This window comes from Physeter macrocephalus, chromosome 5, assembly GCF_002837175.3.
Source record: "Physeter macrocephalus isolate SW-GA chromosome 5, ASM283717v5, whole genome shotgun sequence".
In the NCBI taxonomy this organism is placed as follows: domain Eukaryota; kingdom Metazoa; phylum Chordata; class Mammalia; order Artiodactyla; family Physeteridae; genus Physeter; species Physeter macrocephalus.
In genome coordinates this window covers 12223155-12235534 of record NC_041218.1, presented here as the reverse complement: position 1 = coordinate 12235534, position 12380 = coordinate 12223155, and the positions used below count along the sequence as shown (strand labels likewise).

General features: G+C 42.6%; 1 protein-coding gene across 1 annotated transcript in view; it reads right to left on the bottom strand.

Annotated features, from left to right (window-relative positions):
* The window catches only part of KEL (Kell metallo-endopeptidase (Kell blood group)), a 91862-nt gene that overhangs the window by 30576 nt on the left and 48906 nt on the right, over window positions 1-12380 (bottom strand). The window contains exon 2 of the mRNA XM_028489465.1: window positions 4781-4965. Within this exon, the coding sequence (XP_028345266.1) occupies window positions 4781-4965 (185 nt within the window). The remainder of the gene's footprint in view (window positions 1-4780; window positions 4966-12380) is intronic.

Below are 12380 nucleotides of genomic sequence, written 5' to 3'. Positions count from 1 at the left end.
AGCATATATATGGGTCTTGTTTTTGTATCCATTCAGCCAGTCTATGTCTTTTGGTTGGAGCATTTAATCCATTTACATTTAAGGTAATTATTGATATGTATGTTCCTATAACCATTTTCTTAATTGTTTTGGGTTTGTTATAGTAGGTCTTTTCCTTCTCTTGTGTTTCCTGCCTAGAGAAGCTCCTTTAGCATTTGCTGTAAAGTTGGTTTTGTTGTGCTGAATCCTCTTAGCTTTTGCTTGTCTGTAAAGGTTTTAATTCCTCCATCAAATCTGAATGAGATCCTTGCTGGGTAGAGTAATCTTGGCTGTAGGTTTTTCCCTTTCATCACTTTAAATATGTCATTTTTAATTTCATTTATTGTGTTGTTCATGATTGTTTGCTTGCTCTTTAGTTCTTCTAGGTCCTTGTTAAGCATTTCTTGTATTTTCTCCATTCTATTTCCAAGATTTTGGATCATCTTTACTATCATTATTCTGAATCCTTTTTCAGGTAGACTGCCTATTTCCTCTTCATTTGTTAGGTCTGGTGGGTTTTTACCTTGCTCCTTCATCTGCTGTGTGTATTTTTTGTCTTCTCGCTTAACTTACTGTGTTTCGGGTCTCCTTTTCACAGGCTGCAGGTTTGTAGTTCCCGTTGTTTTTTTGTGTCTGCCCCCAGTGGCTAAGGTTGGTTCAGTGGGTTGTGTAGGCTTCCTGGTGGAGGGGACTAGTGCCTGTGTTCTGGTGGATGAGGCTGGATCTTGTCTTTCTGGTGGGCAAGTCCACGTCCGGTGGTGTGTTTTGGGGTGTCTGTGACCTTATGATGATTTTAGGCAGCCTCTCTGCTAATGGGTGGGGTTGTGTTCCTGTCTTGCTAGTTGTTTGGCATAGAGTGGCCAGCACTGTAGCTTGCTGGCCGTTGAGTGGAACTGGGTCTTGGTGTTGAGATAGAGTTCTCTGGGAGATATTCACCGTTTGATATTACATGGAGCTGGGAGGTCTCTGGTGGACTAATGTCCTGAACTTGGCTCTCCCACCTCAGAGGCACAGCCGTGATGCCTGGCTGGAGCACCAAGAGCCTGTCATCCACATGGCTCAGAATAAAAGGGAGAAAAAAAGAAAGAAAGAAAGAAAAAGATTAAAATAATAAAATAAAATAGTAAAATAACATAAAAGTTATTAAAATAAAAAACAAAAAATTATTAAAAATTTTTAAATTAATTAACGAAAAAGAAAGAAAGAAGAGAACCAAACCAAAAAACAAATCTACCAATGATAACAAACGCTGAAAACTATACCAAAAAAAAAAAAAAAACTGACAGAACCCTAGGACAAATGGTAAAAGCAAAGCTTTACAGAGAAAATCAAACACAGAAGCATACAAATACACAGTCACAAAAAGAGAAAAAGGGGAAAATATATATATAGATAGATAGATAGATATAGATATAGATATAGATATATAGATATATATCTCATTGCTCCCAAAGTCCACCTCCTCAGTTTGGGATGATTCGTTGTCTACTCAGGTATTCCACAGATGCAGGGTACATCACGTTGACTGTGGAGATTTAATCCGCTGCTCCTGAGGCTGCTGGGAGAGATTTCCCTTTCTCTTCTTTGTTCGCACAGCTCCTGGGGTTCAGCTTTGGATCTGGACCCGCCTCTGCGTGTAGGTCGCCTGAGGGCGTCTGTTCTTTGCTCAGACAGGACGGGGTTAAAGGAGCAGCTGATTCGGGGGCTCTGGCTCACTCAGGCCGGGGGGAAGGATGGGTACAGATGTGGGGTGATCCTGCGGTGGCAGAGGCCGGCGTGACGTTGCAGCAGCCTGAGGGCGCCGCGCGTTCTCCGGGGGAAGCTGTCCCTGGATCCCGGGACCCCGGCAGTGGCGGGCTGCACAGGCTCCCGGGAGGGGAGGTGTGGAGAGTGACCTGTGCTCGCACACAGGCTTCTTGGTGGCGGCAGCAGCGGCCTTAGCGTCTCATGCCCGTCTCTGGGGTCCGTGCTGATAGTCACGGCTCGCGCCCTTTTCTGGAGCTCCTTTAAGCGGCGCTCTTCATCCCCTCTCCTCGCTCACCAGGAAGCAAAGAGGGAAGAAAAGGTCTCTTGCCTCTTCGGCAGCTCCAGACTTCTCCCGGACTCCCTCCCGGCCAGCCGTGGCGCACTAGCCCCTTCAGGCTGTGTTCACGCCGCCAACCCCAGACTCTCCCTGGGATCCGACCGAAGCCCGAGGCTCAGCTCCCAGCCCCGCCCGCCCCGGCGTGTGAGCAGACAAGCCTCTCGGGCTGGTGAGTGCTGGTCGGCGCCCATCCTCTGCAGGAATCTCTCCGCTTTGCCCTCCGCACCCCTGTGGCTGCGCTCTCCTCCATGGCTCCGAAGTTTCCCCCTCCGCCACCCGCAGTCTCCGCCCGCGAAGGGGCTCCTAGTGTGTGGAAATCTTTCCTCCTTCACAGCTTCCTCCCACTGGTGCAGGTCCTGTCGCTATTCTTTTGTCTCTTTTTTTCCTTTTCTCTTTTGCCCTACCCAGGTACGTGGAGAGTTTCTTGCCTTTTGAGAAGTCTGAGGTCTTCTGCCAGCGTCCAGTAGGTGTTCTGTAGGAGTTGTTCCACATGTAGATGTATTTCTCATGTATTTGTGGGGTGGAAGGTGATCTCCGCGTCTTACTCTTCTGCCACCTTGAAGCTCCTCCTGCAATCTCTTTTTACATGAGTTTGTTTTCGAAGTATAATTGACCTACAACACTATGTTAGTTCCTGTTCTACAACATAGTGATTCAATATTTCTACACATTTCAAAATGATCACCACGATAAGTCTAGTTACCATCTGTCACTAGGCAAAGACATTACACAGTTATTGACTATATCCCCATACTGTACATTTCATATGCATGACTCATCTATTTTGCAACTGGAAGTTTGTACGTTTTAATCTCCCTCACCTATCTTTTTCCTCCTCCCATCCCCCTCCCCTCTGGCAAACAACTGTTTATTCTATCTATAACTGTTTCTGTTTCATAATGTTTGTTCATTTGTTTTGTTTTTTAGATCCCACATATAGGTGACATCATACAGTATCTGTCTTTCTCTGTCGAATTTCTTTCACTCAGCATAATACCCTCTAGGTCCACTCATATTGTCACAAATGGCAAGATTTCATTCTTTTTTTATGGCTGAGCAATACCCAATTGGGTATATATATACCACATCTTTTTTACTGATGCCCTGATTCTTAAGTTAGAGTATCTGCTACCTATATCATTCACTAGCTGTTGATTAATTGTATTGTCACCCAACAGGGGAAGTTTACTCTGCATTGGAATTGAGAATCACAGTCATATCTCCACCTGGGATGCTATTCCATTTACTCTTTTTTTTTTTTTTTTGCGGTACGCGGGCCTCTCACTGTTGTGGCCTCTCCCGTCGCGGAGCACAGGCTCCGGATGCGCAGGCGCAGCGGCCGTGGCTCACGGGCCCAGCCGCTCCGCGGCACGTGGGATCTTCCCGGACCGGGGCGCGAACCCGCGTCCCCTGCCTCGGCAGGCGGACTCTCAACCACTGCGCCACCAGGGAAGCCCCCAATTACTCTTTCTTTTCCTTTTTTTCCCCCTAAAATTCAATTCGTTCGCTTACTTCTATTTAAACACATGCACATGCACACACATAGAGCATCATCTAGGAAATATTGTTTCCTGGATTGTAATTTTCGGTATACTTTATTTTCAAAGGTCTAACTTTTCCTGGAACTGTTAAGACAGAGTGTTTTGGTCTTCTCTCCCTTTTTCCTTCCCAGTAGCAGGGCAATCAGTGGGGTTGACATCTCAATGGGCCACATCTTTCCTGTGGTCTAACCTCCTCCACCCCCCTTTTTCAGTCTTGGTTCTACCATTCTTCATCTGATAGCCTCAGTAAATACATTCAGTATATTTTCCAATAGAAATGATGTGATCTAGCATAAAGTAGAAATTTTAGCTCTAGACAGGCTGGAGTTAATTTGAATCTGGGTTCTACCAAATACAGTCATGTGATGTTGGGGAAAATCTCTTAATAAACCCATACCCCTAATTTCTATAAAACAAAATCATCATACCTTCTATGACAGCTTAGCATAGGGACTAAGTAAAGGAAGTCGTGCTTTGTACACTGCCTTGCAAATTGCAGGCCAAGAACAAATGATAGCTATCATCACTTGCATGTGTTTGTTTAAATTGTTTCAGTTTCCAAAAGCAATACAATAGTTATCAGTTCTTCTGTACAGTAAAGAATAAATGATTCTGGGCTTGCCTGGTGGCGCACTGGTTGAGAGTCCGCCTGCCGATGCAGGGGACATGGGTTCGTGCCCCGGTCTGGGAAGATCCCATATGCCGCGGAGCGGCTAGGCCCGTGAGCCATGGCTGCTGAGCCTGTGCGTCCGGAGCCTGTGCTCCGCAACGGGAGAGGCCACAACGGTGAGAGGCCCGTGTACCGCAAAAAAAAAAAAAAGAAAAAAAGAAAAAACAAAAGAATAAATGATTCTGAACCTGGTTTTTCTACTTTTAGTTTGTCTCAGATCTCGATGGAATATCAGACAAGGCTAAGAATTTGCTGAAAGGTTGAGGACATTGGAGAATGTCTTCTTTAAAAAGAGTTTCGGGAGAGTGTGGGTTTTCCTTTCCCTCACCTCACCATGAATCATGTTTACCACTCACTTTGAGCCTAATAAGGAGGTTCAAGAGAATGATTTGGAGAACTTGAGATACCAGGAAGTAGCAAATGACTTATGCCTGAAAATTATAAAGACAAGAGAGTGTGGCTGGGTACCTGCACAGCAAAGCACACTGCCGTGGACACAAGATGCACCGCTACAGATGCGCGCATTCAGTACACCGTCTGTGCTCTGTGGATCCCGTGGAAAGGAGCTGGCCAGGAGCTGACGTGAAATGTACATGCTGCAGGGCTTCGAACCGGAAGAGAGGCCACCCAGAAGGAAGAGGCTGGACACATGCCTTTGGAAGAAAAAATTAAGGCAAATTTATGAAGGGCAAGCCAGGAGAAGCATAATTCCATTTGGAGATCCTGAGGCAGATGTTTCTAGTGAGAATAACCCTGAAGAGCCCACAAAAGAATCCATAAGAGAGACAACTTTGGATATCAGCCTCATCTAGAGGGCTCCAAATCAGATTAAAAGTGAATCCTTTTCCATCTCTTACTTCTCCTCTGTTCCCAAGCATCAACCTGGAAGGAACCAAAACTGCAGTTGCAAGTTAGAAAGGAGATCGGCGGAGAAGGAGAGACGCTGACCATGACCTGCGTTTCCTATTGCAGCCGTCAAGCCTGAGACAAGTGCGAAGTGGGGAAGGGGAAAAATTTTGAAAGCAACAGAAATCCAGAGTTTTTGTGGTAGATCAGACCTCCCTCATTATTACCTAGAAATAATTGGAGAATCTGTTATTACCTAAAGTAACTGGAAAGCTACTGGACTTCTCCAAGATTTCACCCAGAGGTGAAAGATTTCACCCAGTGGTGATGAATAAGCTGCTGGAGCAGGTTTTGTGGGAATAGTTGTAAGAAAGAATAAAGACAATTCTGCTTGTGCCTTGCTGAGTCTAGTTCCATTATTAAACCAACTGCATTAACTGCATGACCAAGCATAAGGAACTTGACTTTTCTCATCATGTGAAAATTGAAAGAATTATACTTTGCATTATTTCAAGTAAGTCTATCTTAATAATACTAATATTATAAAATATTTAGCATGGATTGGTCCTGTTTAATGTTCAGTAAGTATTCTGTTTTGCATAAAGGATTGGTGAACAATAATTTCCCCATTTGGAAGAAGAGAAAACAAGAGAATGGAACACATTGTGTGGTCTCTCTTTGTGAAACCCTTAAAAAACACAAAAAATATGATTGACCTGTTAGGAAATATACCAGTATTGCTCTATAATAAACAACCCCCAAATCTGGTGCCTTAAAAAACAATGGATTGGTTCTCCATTCTATGGCTTGGCAAATTAGGTAGTTGGAGTGTCAGCTGCACTCGTTTATATGTTTGGTTTCAAATGGCAGCTCAGGGCTGCCTAGTCCAGGATGGCCTCCCTCTGTTTGGTGGTTGGCTGGGATTGTTAGCCAGGGCATCTCCTTCATGGGGCCCCTCCAGAGGCTGGCTCAGGCTCATTCCAATGGCAACTGGATTCCAAGAAAGCAGGAGTGGAAGCTGCAAATCTCTGGAGACCTAGGCTTGAAATTCATAAAACATCACTTCTGCCATATTCTCTTGATCAATGCAAGTCTCAAAGCCAGACCAGACTCAAGGAATAGAAAAATAAACTCCACCATCTGAGGAGAGGAACTGCCAAGAATTTGCAGCTATGTAATATGCCCCAGGGAAAAGAAAGAACAGTCTTCCCCAAGAGGTGACATATCATGAAAAGATCACTGAACTAGGAATCAGAAGACCTGGCTTTCAGTCCTACATTTCTCATTAACTAATTATGTGATTTTTACCTAATTTCCCATATCTGTAAAATCTAGTGTTCAAAACCTGTGAGTCTAGGTTTCTGATTTAGTCTCTATTTCTTCCTTCTCTGGGGGCCTTAGAAGTCGCTATAGATTCAAGGCCAGAACATCAGCATCAACTTATGGGAACTGTTTCTCTGTTCCCCCTTAAAGAGAAGCAGAGACCAGAGAAGGAAAAACCTAGGTCCACCCACCCCTCACTCCTGAAAGTTCTGTCCAAAGGTATCTAAGTAGAAGTGCCATGTGGTACCTATCTGAAATCTTCCTTAGGGGATATTTGGCATTTTCCCATTGCCTACCTGTGCCCCTTCCCCCTATATTTTTTGGCCCTTTCTTCCATTCTGCTGTCTGGAAGGCATATGCCTCACGGATAATAAGAATGAGGTTCACACTTGAGAGATGGCAGATTGGTGCGCTAGAAGGAATCCAGTGTATGGGTGGCTATGGACTTTGTGGAGATGAGCATCTATACCAGCCCTGAACTACATCCCTACAGACTTTTATATGTGAGAAAATTACTGTTTTATTTAGGCTACTGTGGGTTGTTTTTTTTCTTTCTTTCTATCTCTTGGAGTTGACTCCAGTCCTACAAATAACTAGATGTCACTAACCAATAAAAATGAGCTTTGGGCAATATCTACCCACCCAGGTTTGTTAGGTACAGATGACCATGTTGTGAACTGCACAACTCTAAGGACTGCCAATTACATGGACTAGAATGTGAATGGTTTTCCATATGGTTGTGTCACAGGGCAACCCTATACTTAACAACTAACATAATGTGAAAAGAGGAAGTAGATTTTATATCTCTATGTTATTCCTATACTGCTTTCTGTTTCACCCAGAGACCTAGGTGTCCTTGTTCAAACTGTTCAACTTGGCATTATTTTCATGAGAGCCTTTAATAGTTGGAGTCCTCCCAGGAAAACAGAAACCACTGTAGATATTTCAGACAGAGGAAATATGATACATGTAATTGGATACACAGATGATGGAAGAATTGAGAATGGGTGGGGGGACAATAAGACAACCCCAAAATTACCATCAAGAAGCTACTACAGGGCTTCCCTGGTGGCGCATTGGTTGAGAGTCCGCCTGCCAATGCAGGGGACACGGGTTCGAGCCCTGGTCTGGGAAGATCCCACTTGCCGCGGAGCAACTAGGCCTGTGCGCCACAACTACTGAGCCTGCGCGTCTGGAGCTTGTGCTCTGCAACAAGAGAGGTCGCGACAGTGAGAGGCCCGCGCACCGCGATGAAAAGTGGCCCCCACTCGCTGCAACTAGAGAGAGCCCTCGCACAGAAACGAAGACCCAACACAGCCAAAAATAAATAAATAAATGAATAAATTAAATTTTTTTTTAAAAGAGTATTTGTCTTTGTAAGGCTCTGGGCACATGCACTGCTGCTTCAAGGCCCAGATAATCAATGGTGACTCAAAGCTGGGAAGAAAACTCTATCTTCTCTTATACAAATCTCAAGAGTATCTTGAGAATTAGACACTTTTCTTCATCTAGAAACAGCATCCTTGGAACAAACATGGCTATTCTCAGGATAGTCTGCAATCTACAGATTAGATACAATCTCTATCAAAATTCCAATGACATTTTTTACAGAAATAGAACAATCTTAAATTTCATATGGAACTACAAAAGACCCAGAATACATAGCAATCTTGAGAAAGAACAACTAAGCTAGAGGCATCATGCTTCCTGATTTCAAAATATATTGCAAAGCTACAGTAATCAAACCAGCATCGAACTCTATCAATGGACAATTGGAATTTGGAATTAAAAACACAATAACATTTACATCAGTACCCCCCCCAAATAAATACCTAGCTATAAATAGAACAAAATATGTATAAGATCTATATGAGGGAAACGACAAAACTTTGATGAACAAAATCAAACTAAATAAATAGAAAAATATTTCTTGTTCATGGATAGGAAATCTCAATATTTTCAAGATGTCATTTCTTTCCAACTGATCCATAGATTCAGTGCAATTTCAATCGAAATTCCAACAAGTCATTTGTGGACTGACAAACTGATTTTAAATTTATATGGAGAAGCAAAAGACTCACCAACATGATATTGAAGAAAAAGGACAAAGTTAGAGGGTTGACACAATTCAATTTCAAGACTTACTATACTGATACAATAATTAAGACTATGTGATACTGGGGAAAGAACAGACAAATCAATGGAACAGAAAAGAGCCCAGAAATAGACTCACATAAATATAGTCAACTGATGTTTGACAAAGGAGCAAAGGCAACAGAATGTAGCAAGAGACTCTTTTTTTTAATTTTTATTTTATATTGGAATATAGTTGATTAACAGTGTTGTGTTAGTTTCAAGTGTACAGCAAAGTGATTCAGTTATACGTATACAAGTATCTGTTCTTTTTCAAATTCTTTTCCCATTTAGCTTATAACAGAATATTAAGCAGAGTTCCCTGTGCTATATAGTAGAGAGTCTTTTCAACAAATCATGTTGGAACTAGTGTATATCCAGATGCAAAAAAAAAAAAAATCTAGATGCAGACCTTATACTCTTTACAAAAGCTAACCCCAAATTGATCACAGACCTAAATATAGAATTTAAAACTATAAAACTAAGATGGCAGTGTGGGAAGACGTGGAGTTAGCGTCTCCCCACAACTAGGGCACCTGCCGTCCGCTGGTGGGAGACTCTGACCCCCAAGGAAATGGGAGGAACCCCAGAGTGAACCAGTAGGATGTAGGGGGACCGAGCGGGGAGGAGAAATGGAGGCCAGACAAGATCGGGGCCCCTGAGGCCAGGGAGATCAGGAGAGGCAGGCAGGAGGGGCCCTCTGAGAGGAGTGGGAGAGGAACAGAGGGTGACTGCCCCTCCCACTCAAGCACAGGCAGCCTGCTGAACTCCCACACCAGTTCCCTGCCCTCCAAGGCCTCCCCTTCCCCACCCCTCTCTGGCCGCATTGGTCTTGGGGGCACAGTAGGGAGGCTGGGGAGATCAGGAAAGGCAGGTGGGAGGGGGCCTCCCAGACCCAATACTGGAGGATCAGGAAAGGATAAGAGGGCGTTTGCCCCCCCCATTCGAGCCCAGGAAGCCTGCTAGGCTCCAAGGTGAGGGCCCCTGCCCTCTGACACCAGGGGTGGGGGGCACGCCTGGGACCCTTCTGTTCCTTGAGCCTAAGCCCCACCCTCCACAGCCCCCAGGGCCTTTTCCATCCTACTGGGTCCTGAGCATTGGCCCCACCCACCGCCCAAACCTCACCCTTGCTTTGGCCCCACTCTCCACAGCCAAGGCCTTCCCCCTGCCACCATTTTTATTTTTTTCCTTTTCCCTCCTCCTCTTTTTTACTACTGTGGTACTGATGTACCTTCCAGTTGTTGATTCATCTATATTTTTAATTTTACATTCTTTCTAACATATCTGTTAGTTTCGTAGTCTAATTTTATTTTTTACCTTTCTTTTTTTTTTTTTTTTTTTTGGCCACCCTATGTGGCTTGCGGCATCTTGATTTGTGAGTCTGGGGTTCGGTGGAAGCTCCTGAGGTGGGAGCTCCAAGTCCGAACCACTGGACTAACAGAGAACCTCAGACCCCAGGGATTATTCATCAGAGTGAGGTCTCACAGGGTTCCTCATCTCAGCACCAAGACCCAGCTCTACCCAATAGCCTACAAACTCCAGGGTTGGAAGCGTCATGCCAAACAACCAGTAAAACAGGAAAACAATCTCACTCGTAAAAAAAAAAAAAAAAAAATGAGACTGCAAAAAAATATGTCACAGATGAAGGAGCAAGGTAAAAACCTACAAGACTAAATAAATGAAGAGGAAATAGGCAATCTACCTGAAAAAGAATTCAGTAAAGATGACAGCAAAGATGATCCAGAATCTCAGAAATAGAATGGAAACACGGACTGAGAAAATACAAGAAATGTTTAACAAAGATCTAGAAGAACTAAAGAACAAACAAACAGAGATGAACAACACAATAACTGAAATGAAAAATACACTAGAAGGAATCAATTACAGAGGCAGAAGAACAAATAAGTGACCTTGAAGACAAAATGGTGGAAATAACTGTCGAGAAACAGAATAAAGAAAAAAGAATGAAAATAACTGAGGACAATCTCAGAGACCTCTGGGAAAACAGTAAACACACCAACATTTGAATTATAGGGGTCCCAGAAGAAGAAGAGAAAAAGGAAGGGTCTGAGAAAATATCTGAAGAGATTATAGTGGAAAACTTCCCTAACATGGGAAAGGAAACAGTCACCCAAGCCCAGGAAGGACAGAGAGTCCCATACAGGATAAACCCTAGAAAAACACACCAAGACACATATTAATCAAACTGACAAAAATTAAATTCAAAGAAAAAATATTAAAAGCAGCAAGGGAAAAACAACAAATAACATACAAGGGAATCCCCATAAGGTTATCAGCTGATTTTTTCAGTGGAAACTCTGCAGGCCAGAAGGGAGTGGCAGGATATGCTTAAAGTGATGAAAGAGAAGAACCTACAACCAAGATTACTCTACCCAGCAAGGATCTCCTTCAGATTCGATGAAGAAGTCAAAAGCTTTTCAGACAAACAAAAGCTAAGAGAATTCAGCAGCAGCAAACCAGCTTTACAACAAAGGCTAAAGAAACTTCTCCAAGAGTGAAACACAAGAGAAGAAAAAAACACACAAACACAAAACAATTAAGAAAATGGTTATAGGAACATACATATCGATAATAACCTTGAATGTAAATGGATTAAATGCCCCAAACAAAAGACATAGACATAACCTTGAATGTAAATGGATTAAATGCCCCAAACAAAAGACATAGACTAGCTGAATGGATACAAAAACAGGACCCATATATATGCTGTCTACAAGAGACCCACTTCAGACCTAGGGACACATACAGACTGAAAGTGAGGGGATGGAAAAAGATATTCCATGCCAGTGGAAGCCACAAGAAAGCTGGAGTAGCATTCTCATACCAGACAAAATAGACTTTAAAATAAAGACAATTACAAGAGACAAAGAAGGACACTACATAATGATCAAGGGATCAATCCAAGAAGAAGATATAACAATTATAAATGTTTATGCACCCAACATAAGAATACCTCAATACATAAGGCAAACGCTAACAACCATGAAAGGAGAAATTGACAGTAACACATTCGTAGTAGGGGACTTTAACACCCCACTTTCACCAATGGACAGATAATCCAAACAGAAAATAAATAAGGAAACACAAGCTTTAAAAGACACAATAGACCAGATAGATCTAGTTGATATTTATAGAACATTCCACCAAAAAGTGGCAGAATACACTTTCCTCTCAAGTGCACATGGAACATTCTCCTGGACAGATCACACCTTGGGTGCCAAATCAAGCCTCAGAAAATTTAAGAAAACTGAAATCGTATCAAGCATCTTTTCTGATCACAATGCTATGAGACTGGAAATCAATTACAGGAAAAAAACAGTAAAAAACACAAATACATGGAAGCTAAACATTGTGCTACTAAATAACCAAGAGATCACTGAACAAATCAAAGAAGAAATTTAAAAATACATAGAAACAAATGACAACGAAAACACGATGACCCAAAACCTATGGGATGCAGCAAGATCAGTTCTAAGAAAATACATAGAAACAAATGACAATGAAAACATGACGACCCAAAACCTATGGGACGCAGCAAAAGCAGTTCTAATAGGGAAACTTATAGCAACTCAATCTCACCTCAAGAAACAAGAAAAATCTCAAATAAACAATCTAACCCTACACTTAAAACAACTAGAGAAAAAAGAACAAAGAAAACCTAAAGTCAGTAGAAGGAAATAAATCATAAAGATAAGAGCAGAAATAAATGAAATAGAAACAAAGAAAACAATAGCAAAGATCAATA